The sequence below is a fragment of the Eutrema salsugineum genome, unplaced genomic scaffold (assembly GCF_000478725.1).
Source record: "Eutrema salsugineum unplaced genomic scaffold, Eutsalg1_0 scaffold_16, whole genome shotgun sequence".
Taxonomy (NCBI): domain Eukaryota; kingdom Viridiplantae; phylum Streptophyta; class Magnoliopsida; order Brassicales; family Brassicaceae; genus Eutrema; species Eutrema salsugineum.
In genome coordinates, this window is record NW_006256858.1 from 685,474 (window position 1) to 702,148 (window position 16,675).

At 34.2% G+C, this 16,675-nt stretch overlaps 2 protein-coding genes across 2 annotated transcripts; one reads left to right on the forward strand and one right to left on the reverse strand.

The window, feature by feature from the left end:
- Positions 1-105: 105 nt before the first annotated feature.
- Positions 106-7,543, reverse strand: LOC18021223 (protein NRT1/ PTR FAMILY 5.4). Its single transcript, XM_024157772.1, has 6 exons — positions 7,474-7,543; positions 7,129-7,346; positions 6,779-7,030; positions 6,072-6,352; positions 710-1,106; positions 106-579 (listed from the first exon to the last, which is right to left on the reverse strand). Exons 1-6 carry the CDS (start codon positions 7,541-7,543, stop codon positions 106-108), a joined length of 1,692 nt encoding a protein of 563 aa, XP_024013540.1.
- A 903-nt stretch (positions 7,544-8,446) lies between these two features.
- Positions 8,447-16,623, forward strand: LOC18021224 (beta-galactosidase). Its single transcript, XM_006403513.2, has 17 exons — positions 8,447-8,683; positions 8,845-9,084; positions 9,301-9,447; positions 9,566-9,644; positions 10,091-10,274; positions 10,373-10,438; positions 10,614-10,853; positions 11,388-11,594; positions 11,698-12,001; positions 12,400-12,559; positions 12,697-12,805; positions 13,067-13,202; positions 14,432-14,487; positions 14,564-14,863; positions 14,959-15,081; positions 15,487-16,158; positions 16,331-16,623. The coding sequence occupies exons 1-17, from the start codon at positions 8,554-8,556 to the stop codon at positions 16,499-16,501; spliced, it is 3,324 nt and encodes a 1,107-aa protein (XP_006403576.1). The 5' UTR covers positions 8,447-8,553; the 3' UTR covers positions 16,502-16,623.
- The last annotated feature ends 52 nt before the right edge of the window (positions 16,624-16,675 follow it).

Here is a 16,675-nt window from a genome sequence, read left to right on the forward strand (position 1 = left end):
TGTTACACATTTGAGTTTGGATACAAACTAAGATAAACATAAGGCCGATATGGAACCCTCCATAGAGAATATTAAGAAGCTTCTAATAGTTTCAAAACATTTTGATCAAACTTCTCTTTCTCCTTCAACATCATTATCATCATCCTCTTTGTCTTGCAGTTTCTTGTAGACGAAACGGTTAGCTATAAACATATAAAAGCAGAGGCTCACAGCGTTAAGCAATGCAATTACCCAATAGAAGTAATCAAGATGTGCTCTGTTCAGGTTGTTGACAAGCCATTCTTCACCGTGGCTTTTGCTGATTGTTTGAACGGCCGATATAATCCCAGTACTAACAAAACTCCCGACTCCAACTACGCTAATAAAGATCGCTGCACCGATACTTCTCATAGTTTCAGGCATCTGATCATAAAAAAGCTCTTGCATACCAACAATAGTGAAAACATCTCCAATACCCACTAGTATGTATTGGGGAAGTAACCACAAGCTACTCATGGGAACAACTTCTTTTGGAGAGTCAATTAATCCATGATCTCTCGCAACTTTAAGTCTCTTTGCTTCCACAAGCCCACATATCATCTGTTATAAAACACACAACTTCATAAACTGTCAAGGCCAATCATTTGACTACTTTAAATCATTCAAGACCTCGTAATGATGGTAATAAATGTATAATTTGATTATTAGAATAGTCCACAAATCACTTTACCATGTTTAAAGTAGCGACAAATAAGCCAACGCCTATTCTCTGGAGAGAAGTGATTCCAGAATGGTGATTTGTGATCTTACGGAGGGTAGGGACAAATACACGGTCGTAAAAAGGAATGAGAATGAGGATGGTGACACCAACAATGCTTTGGAAAGCAGCAGGAGGGATGGTAAAGTGATCTCCAATGGTTCTATTCATCATGCTTCCTTGCTTTAAGAAGAATGTGTTGAGCTGAGTTAGTGTGGCACAAAACATAATCAAGCTTATCCAAATTGGTATGAGCCTCAATATTAGCTTTACTTCTTCCACTTGGTTCACGGGACATAATCTCCATGGGTTTCTACTTTTGTTCGACGTATTATCAATCCCATCGATAATTGTAGCTTTGTCCAAAAATCTGCATTATGTAAAATGATATCATATAATTAGTGGTAGCTCATTATGCGAGTTTAATGTCCATTAGATGCAAATGGTTTTTTAAGCCCTCACTTTTGTTTGTCACAGTTAGAAAGAGAAAAGTCCATTAAACCATTAATAATGATCTACCACACACTAGCTAGTACCACTGGTTCACTAATTATATGATACCATTGGAGATTATTATGCTTTCTGAGATGCAATTATTATTTTGTCCTTACTTTTGTTTACCACCGTTAGTTAAAAAAAAAAAAATTAACACTAAAAAGTGATGCCTATAGTTAATTAGTTATGTAATATTACGTTTGCATGTTCTTCGATTTATTCCTTCAATCTTAATTTATTTCTGATCATCGAGATATTTGACTAATTTCTAGGATATATGGAAGATTAAAACTAAGTTCGATGATTAATCATATATATTATAAACGAAGTAAAAATTTCGTTTAAAGCTCTCTCATTGAATCTTAGAGTTGCTAATTACCATTTACCCCTCCTTAAAATTATTTTTAATTTAAAAATAAAACAAAAAATTATCTACAACTAAAATCACGATTATATATAGGTTGTAATAATATTAAATTAAATCCAATCAAAATACATGATTTTATCTCAATCTGATCAAAATCTATGATTTTATCAAATCAAAAATCACGATTTTATAACTAAAATCACAATTTTTTAAAACAAAAATAAAAAACGAAATTAATTTTATTTAAATTAATTTTTATAAATCTCAATCTGATCAAAATCTATGATTTTATCAAATCAAAAATCACGATTTTACAACTAAAATCACAATTTTTTAAAACAAAAATAAAAAACGAAATTAATTTTATTTAAATTAATTTTTATAAAAAAAAATTTAAAAATCGAAAATCATCATATATAATTATGTTACTCCATAAATCTTTAAGTAAATCTTACTTAATAGATACTTAGATATTGTTTTTAAAAAAAAAATAATCTTAAAGTGGCTAATTACCCTTTACCCCTCTTTAAAATTATTTTTAATTTAAAATAAAACAAAAAATTATCTACAACTAAAATCACGATTATATATAGGTTGTAATAATATTAAATTAAATCAAATCAAAATACATGATGTTATCTCAATCTGATCAAAATCTATGATTTTATCAAATCAAAAATCACGATTTTACAACTAAAATCACGATTTTTTAAAACAAAAATAAAAAACGAAACTAATTTTATTTAAATTAATTTTTATAAAAAAAAAATAAAAATCGAAAATAATCATATGTAATTATGTTACTCCATAAATCTTTAAGTAAATCTTACTTAATAGATACTTATATATTGTTTTTTTTTTTTTAAAATATTTATATGAATTATAAAAAACATTAAAAAATAAAAAAATCATCATATATAGTTATGTTACTCTCTTAATCTTTAAGTAAGTCTTGATAAATACTTAGATATTGTTTTTTAATAAAAAATATATATATGAATTATCCGATTTGCATAAATTTTAAAGATTTTTCAACCAATTTTTTTTCTTCACTTACACAGTTATAATATTTGGCGATCATGTAAACTATATATTTCGTGTGTTTTACATTAGTGATCTTGTGACTTCTTAAAAAAATAGTTTTTGTGCTGTTTAATTTTCTATTCGGTTGTTATTTTTGTTTTATATTCATGTAGATCTACATTTTTGTATATATGTTAGGTGATACCTTGTGTCTTCCCTTTTATAGCTCTTCAAGAATATATTTTGTTCTGATGTATATTTGAAGTTGGTAACTATTTATATTTTATAAATTCTTCTTATTAATAATAACGTTTGATGTTTTTTTTTTCTGTTTAGGATGTGGTGTTTTAGCGGGACTTTCTTGATCGTTGATTGTTTAGTTTACTGCTATACCGAAGGGTAACATTTTATTTTCTTTTTTTTGCTTTAGGTTTAGATTTGTGATTTTTTTTTTATTATCTATCATATTTATGTTTTATATATTAGCCAGTTTTGGTGCACTTTTCTTTCTTTTTTTATTAGTTGGGGTTGAGTCGAGCCTTTTTAATTTATTGATTCTTATTTGTTTTAAGTTTTAATTGTTTTTGTTTTTTCTTTCTTAGGTGCTTGGTTTTATTGTTTCATCTTGCGATGCAACAGATTTCATTTGCTGGTGATGAAGATCTAGATTATGGTCATGAACCGAACCAGTTCTCGGAGTCAGATAAGAGCGTTTTATATATTTTAAAAAATTATTACAAAAAGATCATGTATTTTGTTTTGTGGTGTAGGCTCTTGGTGATGATTCAGAATGGTCTATAGGACATACGGTGTCGAAATCCCTCATGGCAATGAACGTGAGTTCACCTGGTTCTTGTGAAGGTTGCCAAGCTGATTGTACTTTTGGAAGGTACATGAAACTTTAAAAGAACACATACAAAAACACAGGTTTAATCATCTGTTTTAAGTTTTGATTGTTTTTGTTTTTTCTTTCTTAGGTGCTCGTGTTTTATTGTTTCATCTTGCGATGCAACATATTTCATTTGCTGGTGATGAAGATCTAGATTATGGTCATGAACCGAACCAGTTTTCGGAGTCAGATATTAGCGTTTTATATGTTTTAAAAAATTATTACAAAAAGATCATGTATTCTGTTTTGTGGTGTAGGCTCTTGGTGATGATTCAGAATGGTCTATAGGACATACGGTGTCGAAATCCCTCATGGCAATGAACGTGAGTTCACCTGGTTCTTGTGAAGATTGCCAAGCTGATTGAACTTTTGGAAGGTACATGAAACTTTAAAAGAACACATACAAAAAACACAGGTTTAATCATCTGATTATGGATTATTATTTGATCTGATGAATCCTAAATTTATAACAGTTCAAAAGAAGCTTCGGTGAACGAGGTGCAGAACATGGTGGTCTGTGTTTTATCCAAGACCCCACCTGTCGCTGCCGAGAACAAAAGAAAACAAGCTAATAAGGAGTTTAGTTCCAGCAAAAATGTTAGTCCACTTGGCATATTCTTACTCTCAAAGTTAGTTCTATTGATAATAATGATGACACATGAACAAAATTACTATTTTTTATTCGAACATCACTTTATTTGAATGGGCTTTGTGTGTGTTGTCACTTATGTCCAGTGTTGAGATATTTTCTGATATTGGTTTCTGATTCCTATATTTTACTTATGGGCAGAGACAGGAGAAAAATGTAACTATTTGTACTTTGATATTTTGCACATTTCTCCAACTGAAATCTTTTTCGTGTGAAGTGCTTTCATCTCATGTGTTTCCGGTTGAGTTTGAACTGTTAATTATAAAATGTTGTTTTTAGATCACAGTAAAGCTTCTCTTGCTTAAGTTTCACAAAAGATGTAAAATTTTTAAGTAGCTAAAACTCTAGGTTTTCTTAAGTTTGTATGTTGGAAGGATTCAATTCCATCTAATTTTGTATTTTCTTTATTTTTTAAAATTATTTAATAGGGTAACAAATAAATATTATAGCACAACAATGTGAAAGAAGTTGATGATAAATTATATACAAAATTCTGCAAATCTTGGGACCGTGAAAATGTCATAACCCTTTTGTGGAGACTCCATTTTACTTAAAGTCTTATTTTGATATTTGTTATAATTTTTGATATTTTTGTTATTAGCATAATTAAGAAATTTTGAGAATTTTTTTTTTGGTATATATGTTTAAGCTCTTTTTTAAAGTTGATTACCCAAAAACAGTTTTGATTGTTCGAAAGGAGCAAGCTACAAAATTTAATGCAGCTTTCTTATCTAACAATAAATATAACACACTTTTAAGGAGAGTTTTAAGTTTGAAATATGTATTTATCTTTTTTCTCAGCCTCAAAAGATATAGAGTCATAAAAATATGAAGAGTACGTAATATGAAAAAAAATCATAAGGAGAAGAAGAATAAACCGTAAAAACAAAAAAGAAGAAGAAGACGAAGAAGACGAATGTGTTAAATAATAAAAAAAGATGTAATGATAAATTTGAATAAGAAATATGAGAAGAAGGAAAAAAATGAAGAATAAGACATGAAAAAAAAAGAAAAAATATGGACAAAAGAAGAATAAGGAAGAAAACGATGAAGAAGAAAGAAAAAAAAATAATAAAGAGGAAAAAATAGGAAACGAAAAACTAGAATTTATTTTAATTAAATTAGTTTGTGGATTATTCAGTTATAAAGTATTTTTAAAGTAATTAATTTTGAATTTTGTTTACTATTTTAATTAATTTTATTTTGATTTTTTTATGTCTTAAATAGTTGTTTTAATTATTTTCAATTTATAGCATAAATTTTTATTTTTGTTTTTAAAAAATTTTGGCCCGCGCAAGTCGCGGGCTAAACACCAATGTTCTTGTGTTTTTTCTGTCTTGGGTCCTGACTCAAAAAAAAAATGTTTCATGCTCCGAAGTCCAAACCATGCCCAAATTGCATTGTAAATTTTCATTGAGTAATAGAATGATAAAAGCTTGTTTAATGTATTTAATTAGTTCACTTCATTTACAAAATTTAATTATAGCACAAATTCTAAGTGTTCACGTGATTTCATGCACGTTCAAAGGAAGAGATAATGTAATAGTCGGTCGTATCATATATCATTATAATCATTTCTAAAGGTCTTCACAAATTCATAAGATATAAATTTCCTAAAAAGCTCGAAATAGAAAACAAAAATCATCGGTGGGAAGATCTAAAACGCAATCCTCTGTATATACATATTTAATCGAGACAGGTGCCACCCCAGTGACTCAGTTCCAAGTGGACTACGTACTTTAACTTAGGTCATACTTTATGGCAATATATTAACATTAAGATGCATACGATGTGCCCCAAAAACGAGCAAGTTGGACCACTTTGGATATCAGATTTTGTTTAAAAAACTGTCGTTGAAATTGATGTGATATATATTAAAAAAAAAAAACCATATATAGTATAAAGCAAGTACCTGAATTGGTTGGTTCTAGCAAGGAGATGTATTTTGTTAGCATTTGTTGACTCCGACGACTTGTCTTCCTCCTCCTCCTCGTAGCAGAGGCCATAATGGTGGCGCGTGGTGCTCAAGCGCCATTTTTTAGAGGCAGCGACGATGACCTGAGCAACCCTCGTGAGAGGGCTTCCGACCGGAAACTGTTTTCGATATTTAGGAATTCCGATCAGAAAAATCACTATAGCTATTCCGACACTTCCTGCTATTACGCTGAATCCTGCTGACCAACTCACTCGTTCCTGTGTAATAAAAAGTGGAACAACATTTTGTGTCCTGGTTTTTGCTCATTGATACAAATATAGCGTTTGAAAGATAAATGTCACAAATCATCGTGTATTTTCTATTATTCCTATAATAAACTTTTGATTTACATATTTTTCAGTGCGATTGGATGATATTATTATTAAACTGTTAGTTTCCTGCCAACCATATTATGCCAACCAATGCAGAAGACCCCAAAATACACATTTCTGAAGTATTTTAGGAAAGCATATGAAGCGAAGACGATGGACTGCCAAATACCAATAGTTTTTTAGCTTCATAACGTGATTAATTATTGAAACCAGCATATGAATATATTATTTTTTTGATTTGAAATATACATTAAAAAAAAAGCCAAAAAGGTTTGTTTTCATAAAAAAAGTAAAAAAGAGAAAAGAAAATACCTGAATGAAGATGAGGGCAAGAACAGCTATGGAAGAAGCGAGAACGATGGCCATATACCAATAGTTGAAGAATGATGTCTTTGCTGCCTTCTCCTCCTTCGTGGCCTCTCCGAACTGGTCAGCCGCGAAGGTCATCACGCATGGCTTGTGCCCTCCTTCTCCAACCGCCATCACGTACAACGCCATAAAGAACACTTTTTCTCTCATCCTTGATGCCACCACCGTCACCGACATCGGTAACATCACCATTCCCTGTACAAATTATTACATTCATATTAGTAGTTCACATTAACTAGTTTTGGTTTCGGCGGCTTGGGATCTAACAACAAAAAAGAATGAGATATGCGGACCAGGAGATAAATGAAAGAAGACAAGAGAACGGTCTTGAAGCGGCCTAGGATTGAATCTGCTAGAAACGCCCCAAGAATGGGGAAAATGCAAGAAACGCCGATCCATGTGTTGATGTGCTTGGCTGCTGTGGCCGTGGACTGGCCTAGCTCATTCGTTAGATATGTCATTAGGTTGCTTGCAAGACCGTAGAACGCAAATCTCTCTGTCATCTCCACTACTGCAAAAGATTAATGTATATAGATTAGGTTTCATATTCTCTACAAATTTGATAAGAAATCACGCGTATATATATCCAAATCGGTGGAATTTGGAGGACAATTTTCAAATTATCTGTGAATGTTAACCGATTATGAAAACGGCAGCGTTCCAGCCTCCTTTTGTTTGTTTATCAATGAGGGAGGTTGAGTCTGCCATGGCTGAGCAAATTCTGCTGATCGAAGCACCGAGATTGTTGTGAGGACTGAGTGTATCTAGACGTTTTTCTATAGGTTTGGAGATTGTTGTTGTGATCACCGATCTGTCCTTTTTATATTTGAAAATGGTACTCTGATCTCTATGTAAAAAGCTATTTTCTATTGCATGTGTTTGTTTAATTAGTATGTAAACACTATTAAATGTATGTGATGGGTCGTCTTTGAGGAAATTAAAGATTTTTAAAGGTTTAGCTTAATAAGATTTTCACTTGTAATCATCCTAACACATGCATGTTGCGAATCATCTTCCTAATTCCTACATCAACATATGCATGTTTTAAATAACAGAAGATCATAAAATTGTAAACCAAAACACCAAAAAGTGATGCCACAAGTATGTCTTTACGTTTGCATGCTCTGTACTGAATTTTTATCATTAGAAAAAAAGTTGTAAACCAATCACGACACATCTAAACTAAAATTAAAAATTCGAAACTTAATAAACTTTAGTTGACCAAACATATATAAAAAAAAACTTAATAATAAATTGTGATTGGTAATATAACAGTTACCACACCCAAAAACTAAGGAGATTAAAAACTCAATAACTCAATAATTACGAAAACTAAAATTCATAGCTAATCCTATCAAAATCCGACAATTTGGAATCGCAATTTCATTATTTATAAAAAAAAAACAATTTCAAAACTCCCCATTAAATTCATAACTCAATCTAATGTAACTATTTTTGTTTTCCCCCACTCAATCTAATGTAACTAATGAGAGCCATAATTAGGAGTTTTGATCACTGACGTAAAATCATGCGTACACGACGCCACGTGATCAAGTTTACATTTGTCGTTTTGTGAAATAAGGATATTCCAGTGTTTGTGTTTCTCTCCACCTTCTTCTTCTCCTTCCATCGACAACAAAATGGATCAACTTTGATCTTTACCCGAATTTCATTCTTTTCCTCTGTTCCGAAAATTCTCAGCGAGTAAAGTAAGCAGCATGGCTTCTCTTGCGACGCAAATGATTCTTCCCTCCGAAAATGGGTATAGAGTTTGGGAGGATCAGACCCTTTTCAAGTGGCGCAAGAGAGACCCTCATGTCACCTTGCGTTGCCATGATTCCGTTGAAGGTCAATTCATTACCCTAAATAACTATATGTTATAAATTCGATCTTTTTCCAATTAACCATAGCTGATGATAGCTAAAGTTAGGGTCTTTAGATACTGTATAGCTGCAATTAAGTGTGCTTTTAACTTGTATATCAACTCAATGGAGAGTATGATTGTATAGGGTCTTTGAGGTACTGGTATCAGCGAACAAACGTGGATCTCACCGTATCAAAATCTGCTGTTTGGAACGATGATGCTGTTCAAGGTGCTCTTGATAGCGCTGCTTTTTGGGTGGAGGGGTTGCCGTTTGTCAAGTCTTTATCTGGTTTCTGGAAGTTTTTCTTGGCTCCTAGCCCTGCAAATGTTCCAGACAAGTTCTATGATGCTGCATTTCCCGATTCAGATTGGAAATCTTTACCTGGTCAGTTTATGTTCAAATTCTAACACTAGATTTTTTATGAACCATCAAGTGTGTTATGATTCTGTAGCTTGAGAGTTGGTTCCATTTATAGTCTTCTGGTTATGCTGTTGTATTTCAAACTTGTAAGCGTCTCTCATATAACAGAACCTGAGAGTTGGTTCTGTTAATAATATTCTGGTCTCTAACAGATTTTGAATTGCTTCCTTGGTTTTACAGTTCCTTCCAATTGGCAGTGTCATGGCTTTGACCGGCCTATCTATACGAATATTGTCTACCCTTTCCCGAATGATCCTCCTCATGTTCCTGAAGATAATCCTACTGGTTGCTACAGAACCTACTTCCAGATTCCCAAAGAATGGAAGGGTATGTGAATAAATCTAAGCAAAGAAAAGAAAAAATTTCTGTTCCATTTCTTTTGTATGATCTTTTCTTTCTCATTTTCATCTGTTTTTCTCAATATAATTTTTGTCCTTTTTGGCAGACAGAAGAATACTTCTTCATTTTGAAGCTGTAGACTCCGCATTCTTTGCTTGGATAAATGGCAAACCTGTTGGGTACAGGTGTGCTAAGAGGACTAGCCTCATTTTATTGATCTTTCTATGTACTTGTCTTTAGACCTGTACAAGTATATGGAGGCATAGTCTGTCTTTTGAGCCTAGCTTGAGTCTGAACTGCTTAGTCAAGGAAATGTACTAGGTATAATAATGGAGAGAAATGGTATGCCTGAAAATGAAAGATGTCAGTTTCCTAACCAAGTTAAAAAAAAGAGGGTAGAACATAGGAAATGACAACGCAATTACTGAAAAAAATTTCTTTGGCTACCAAATCACAAAAATTGAACATTTAACTTAGACCATTATCTTGAATTCTAAGGCTCTAGTCAAATCATGAGATACAAAGACTAGTCTCAATTCCACTTCAATTGTATGGTAGCACATATTCTCTTTTTGGCAATAAATTTCAGACGTAATACTTTAACAAGCTGGTTTTTTTCCTCTTAAAACAGTCAAGACAGCAGATTACCAGCTGAATTTGAAATATCTGACTATTGTTATCCATGGGACTCTGGGAAACAAAATGTTCTTGCTGTCCAAGTCTTTAGATGGAGTGATGGTTCATACCTTGAAGACCAAGATCATTGGTGGTTGTCTGGTCTTCATCGAGATGTGCTTTTGCTAGCAAAGCCCAAGGTTCCTATTCTTGTCTCGTTAACCAGACCGTATGTAAAATTTAATCGTCGTCTCCACCATATACAGAAATTGATGCATAATCGGTAAATTTTATGCAGGTCTTCATTGATGACTACTTTTTTAAGTCCAAATTGGCAGATGACTTTTCATACGCAGACATCCAGGTAGCCTATCTTAAAGAAGTTGCTCCTTGAAAATGATCTGCCTAGAAATATTTTTTTCGTTTTTCACTTATCTCTTTGGCTGCTGTGTATTTTGGTAGGCTTTTCTTTTGGTATTTATTAAGTAAACCAATATGTAACTTTTATGCTTAAAGTTCATTTTCTTATAATTTTACAGGTTGAAGTAAAGATAGACAATATGCTGGAGACCTCGAAGGATCTTGTTCTTTCTAACTTCATCATAGAGGCTGCCGTATTTGATACTAAGAGTTGGTACAACTCTGGAGGATTTAGTTATGAACTTTCTCCCAAGGTGGCTAGTTTGAAGCTTAATCCTTCTCCAAGCTCAAGTCTTGGTTTTCATGGTTATTTGCTTGAGGGAAAGCTGGATTCTCCAAATCTCTGGTCCGCAGAACAAGTAAGCAGCTCATTGGCTATCGCTATTGGTTTTCTGGTTCAGCTTCCTAAATTTTTGGCTTTGCTTCTCAGACATGCAGTAGAGTACTATAAAAGAGTACCGTATTAGCGAGAGACAGTAAAATGAGAAACCTTAATGAAATTTATCAGGTTAGTAGTTAGTACTGTCTATCTGCTGAGGCTCTTAGGAAGATATGGATCAAAAATTTAGAACCCTGCCGATTTCAACATTTTATAACATATTCAAATGCATCGAGTTCATTGAATCTGGGCTGGGTATTTTTCTTATTGTAACTGAATTTTAGTGTTGGGCTCTTTGCCTAAATTTTGTAGGATTGTCATAGGATACCTTCTTCAAGAACTTTTATCTTGATGACGTGTAACATTGAAATGATATATCCAAAAATGTAATGAGAAATTTGAAATGAGACGAGTCTGCAAAGTATTGTGTTCTGATTAGAGCTGGTTATAGTTTATCTGCTGAAAGAAGGCCTGGTAACTCATATTTTTCTATTAAATCTATGTTTGTGCACAGCCAAATGTTTACATCCTCGTTATAACCCTGAAAGATAAATCTGGGAAACTCCTTGACTCTGAGTCGAGCATTGTTGGTGTTCGCCAAGTATCAAAGGCCTTTAAACAGCTTCTTGTTAATGGGCACCCAGTCATGATAAAAGGTGTAAACAGGCATGAGCACCATCCACGTGTTGGAAAGACGAATATAGAAGCCTGCATGATCAAGGTATAATGGTTTTTCTTCTCTTGTCCAGCTTTTCATTTCTCCCTTCCATGGTTTACTTAGTGATACCACTGGACTTTTGATTTATCCCTTATACTGTTCCCAGGATTTGATCATGATGAAAGAATATAATATCAATGCTGTGCGAAACAGTCATTATCCTCAACATCCTCGCTGGTATGAATTATGTGATTTATTCGGCATGTACATGATCGATGAAGCCAATATAGAGACACATGGCTTTGATCTCTCTGGCCATCTGAAGCACCCTACAAAAGAGCCAAGCTGGGCGGCTGCTATGTTGGATCGAGTAGTTGGGATGGTTGAGAGAGACAAAAACCATGCGTGCATAATTTCTTGGTCCCTGGGAAATGAGGCTAACTATGGACCTAACCATTCGGCCATGGCAGGTAAGCTTTCCAATTGAAATGTGTGCTATTTGATTGATCAGTAATTTATCTTTCTTTCTAAGAGTAATCTCTCAAAAGCATGTGTGTGTTCTCTCTTTCTCTCTCTTTCTATGTGCATTACCTTGGTTTGGAGGAGACATTTTTTTGTTATCTATACTATTTTCTTTCCCTTGAGTTAATTTTAAAGGCAGTGTTACGTGAATTTGTATTAATAAAATTATCTGTAAGTTTAGGTCTGGCCATAATGCTTAAGTAATAACTTATGTGAAGAGCATTTTTGAGATCTTCAAATATCCTTGTTGTTTACGTTTCTGATGGATAATTAGCTTGCCTATTATTGTAAATTTCAAGTCTATCCATTTTATCTTACAGCTATTGCTGTTTAACTTCTTGAACAGGTTGGATTAGGGAAAAGGACCCCTCACGGTTGGTGCACTATGAAGGTGGTGGTTCCAGAACAGATTCTACTGATATAGTCTGCCCTATGTACATGCGGGTTTGGGACATTGTCAAGATTGCACTTGATAAAAATGAATCACGTCCTTTGATATTATGCGAGTATGTGATATCAGTTTCCTCACTTCACTTTCCCTGAAATGCATTGGCATCATATGGTGACAATGTATTGCATCATTGTCTAGAAATCATGTTCTTCTGTGTGTACTTGAGAGATTTTCTTCTCAATAAAAATGCAGGTATTCACACGCTATGGGCAATAGCAACGGGAATATAGACGAGTACTGGGAGGCGATTGACAATACCTTTGGCCTGCAAGGAGGTTTCATATGGGACTGGGTTGACCAGGTTTATATCTTGAATTTTTGTATAAACCAATTCGTCATACAATAATGCATCTAACAAATGAGTTAAAACCTGTTAATCTCTTCTATCCGAAAGTTGTTATTCATGTAACATAAAGTTAATATTAGATCTTTGGTAAGATTCTATAGGTACCAAACCACTGCAGTAACATATGATCAACCAAATCCATGCATAAAATTAGAAAAAAAAATATGCTTTTCTTTGTAGTTCTTATTTCAACATTAGCCTTCTTCTGTCATTCAGGGACTATTGAAGCTGGGGTCAGATGGCATTAAGCATTGGGCTTATGGAGGGGACTTTGGTGACCAGCCTAATGATTTGAACTTCTGTCTGAATGGGCTTATCTGGCCTGACCGAACGCCTCATCCAGCACTCCATGGTAACATCTTGATAGAGTTATAAGAATCACTTAAGAAAACCAAACAGCTTTTCCCTAGGTTGAAAAGTTATATAGTTTAGAAACTAAAACAAGTAAACTTTTAAAATCTAAAATGCTCGAAACATTTCCTGTGGGAAAGCCGATAACAAAGCGTAACAAAGTTTTACCCACGGTTTAAAACCAATATCCCTCCAAGCTCTCTCTTAACTTAGAATGACTCTCAAAACGATATCTCATCCTTATTTTATACTAAAACGTAAAAGCAAAGCACTCTAGTAAAAAAAAAAAAAGATTAATAAAAGATATAGATATCCTAACTCCTAAGAACATATAACTAAAACACCGCTTGAAAGCTAGCCTTGTCCTCGAGGCTGGACTCGAACAGTGACCAAGAAACCAAGGAATTCATTCCAAACCACGCCCTTCCAAAACAATGAAATCATCCTCATCGAAATCCAAATCAGTCAAAACTTGTTGGTCTCCACAAGCAAGTGTGGGCCGTTGCTCCACAGAAACTTGAGATTGGAGCTTAAATATGACAACTTCTCCATCTGTATCTAAGTCGGGAATCTCTGCTGCTTGAGTCTTGAAATCGTCAAACTTGTTTATGGCACATTGGTTTCTCTTTATAGGGATCACAACAAAATCTGCAGACGTTTCTTGAGATGCTTCAGATATCGTGCCCTCTTGAATTGCAGCAACCACTGCTGTTAGCCTCGAAATTCTTTCTAAAACGTCCTTCAAACCAGCTTGAATACCATCCAACTTTTCACCCAGAATTTGTTGATTTTTCTCTAAAACATCCAAACATCTCTCTGTTCCAGCAGTAGTAATGTCTTTAGTCATTCTTCCGTGGAGTTGATAGAGTTAAGAATCACAAAAGAAAACCAAAAGCTCTTCTTTATAAATCAGAATCATAACACCAAAATCGTATAACAACGCTTAAAAGCTTTTTTCCGGTTGAAAAGAGAACTGATATTTCCTCTAATGCTCTCTCTAGCGTGGATGAGTCTCACAAATGAGATCTCTGATTAAAGCAAGGCACTAAGGAATTAGGAAAGAAATAGACTCCGAAATATTTTCCTAAATCAAGAAATAGAAATTTTAGCTTCATAAAGGAACATAAATCCGAAGCGTATATTAGGATTTTTTAAAAATACTTGACATGTTACATTTTTCAAATGGGTCTGATTTTCTTCTGTTTGCATCATTTCTCTGTGTTGATGAAGAGGTTAAGCATTGTTATCAACCAATCAAGGTTTCATTGACGGATGGCACAATGAGGGTACAACTTAATATAGTTCAGCTCAGTTGGCTTTGGTATTAATCCTTTCTACTTAGCTCAATCTTTATTTTTGCAGGTAGCAAATGCTTACTTTTTCCATACAACAGAAGAATTGGAGTTTAGCTGGACAATTCATGGGGATGGTGTTGAACTTGGATCTGGGACTCTCTCTATTCCTGTGATAAAGCCACAGAATATTTATGATATGGAGTGGAAGTCAGGACCATGGTTTTCTCTCTGGAATGACTCAAATACTGGAGAATCGTTTCTGACAATAACTGCAAAACTTTTAAATCCTACTCGTTCGCTTCAAGCTGGTCATCTCTTGTCTTCAACACAGATTCCTTTGCCAGCAAAGAGACAGATAATACCGCAGGTATTTCCAACTCATATTTGTTTTGGAAAGATGTCTCTTCCTTCCGCTAGAAAATATGAAGTCATGACAATTGAAGTAGTAACCTCCTTTTCTAGGCGATAAAAATTACAGACGCTATTATCAATTGCGAAACTGTTGGAGATTTCATTAAGATCAGTCAGCAAGATTCATGGGAGCTAATGATAGATGTCCGAAAAGGAGCCATTGAGGGCTGGAAGGTAAGATCTTTTCAGTTTTATATCGTGATTGGGAAGCTCTTAAACTATCTCTTAATGCACAAAAGTATAGGGAAGGAGTCTTGTATACTGCAGGCATATAGGTTTCCCAAGTAAATGGTAATGTCGGAGTCTAAAGTTTGATATAGCCGACAATAACCAGTTTTTCGACTTTTTTGAAACTCAATTGGGGTTTACTGAGGACATAGTTGCAGCCAATAAAGAACTATGATAGAAAAAAGGAATCTTACTAGCTAGACTAGCAAGGAGAAAAATACAAAACGTTAACTAAATAAGAAATCTATTCAATGTTGAAGGTCTTTTCTTGGTTGGTGTTTTTATGGAAGTTTTACACTTTCTCAGATTTAGTAAGAATCTTTGGTTTTTAAGCTAATCTCGAAATGACAGATGCAAGGGGTTCTGCTTACGAAAGAAGCTATACTGCCATGCTTTTGGCGAGCTCCTACAGACAATGATAAAGGTGGAGATGACTCTAGTTATTTTTCGAGGTGGAAAGCAGCACATATGGATAATGTTCAGTTCCTTGTTCAAAGCTGTTCAGTGAAGAGCATCACAGATAAATCCGTAGAGATAGAGTTCATTTACCTTGGTTCTTCAGCTTCTGACTCTTCGAAATCAGATGCCTTATTCAATGTCAGTGTGACATATATGATCTATGGCTCAGGAGATATCATCACCAATTGGTATGTAGTACCAAACTCTGATCTTCCACCCCTACCACGAGTAGGTATAGAATTCCACATAGAGAAAACATTGGACCGTGTAGAATGGTATGGAAGAGGTCCATTTGAGTGTTACCCTGACAGAAAATCAGCAGCACATGTGGCGATATATGAAGACAATGTTGGAGACATGCATGTCCCTTATATTGTTCCAGGAGAATGTGGGGGTAGAACAGATGTTAGGTGGGTTACATTCCGAAACAAAGATGGTGTAGGAATATATGCATCAACATATGGTAGCTCTTCCCCAATGCAGATGAATGCAAGTTACTATACAACCAGTGAGCTTCATCGTGCAACTCACGAAGAGGATCTTATCAAAGGACAAAACATCGAGGTATTTATTATTCCCTGTCTTCAATCCAATTGAGCAGCTTTTTGAATTCAAGAATGGAAATTCATGTCTACTTTCGATGAGATAACTTAATCAAGAACCTGATCATTTTGTTTGTGTTTGCATTTGGTTAGCTTTTTGACTTGTCCATTTCAATGGTGATTATTCTCTGCAGGTGCATCTTGACCATAAACACATGGGGGTTGGGGGAGATGATAGCTGGACACCGTGTGTTCACGAGAAGTATCTGATTCCGCCCGAACCATATTCATTCTCTATCAGGTTGTGTCCGATTACAGCAGCCACTTCGGTCTTGGACATCTACAAGAATCAACTTCCGTGCTAGAATCCATATGACTGATATGAGTTGAGTGTTTGCAATAAATCTAAGTTTAATTCCACAAGTGAACAACCTAATAAATTAAAACATTCGAATGCATAGTTTCTCTGTGATATCTTTGTTCTCAACACCTACATTCTTCTAATATTCATGTTACGAACTATCCATGCCAAACAGAGA

Excerpts from the sequence above, each read along its gene's own strand:
- LOC18021224 (XM_006403513.2), top strand. The coding sequence starts at position 8,554 with ATGGCTTCTCTTGCGACGCAAATGATTCTTCCCTCCGAAAATGGGTAT. Across the intron at positions 14,864-14,958 it reads AGAGACAGATAATACCGCAG|GCGATAAAAATTACAGACGC; the intron begins GTATTTCCAACT and ends CTCCTTTTCTAG. Across the intron at positions 16,159-16,330 it reads TCAAAGGACAAAACATCGAG|GTGCATCTTGACCATAAACA; the intron begins GTATTTATTATT and ends TATTCTCTGCAG.
- LOC18021223 (XM_024157772.1), bottom strand. The coding sequence starts at position 7,543 with ATGGCAGACTCAACCTCCCTCATTGATAAACAAACAAAAGGAGGCTGG. Across the intron at positions 7,031-7,128 it reads CTTCTTTCATTTATCTCCTG|GGAATGGTGATGTTACCGAT; the intron begins GTCCGCATATCT and ends TAATTTGTACAG. Across the intron at positions 1,107-6,071 it reads GCTAGAACCAACCAATTCAG|ATTTTTGGACAAAGCTACAA; the intron begins GTACTTGCTTTA and ends TACATAATGCAG.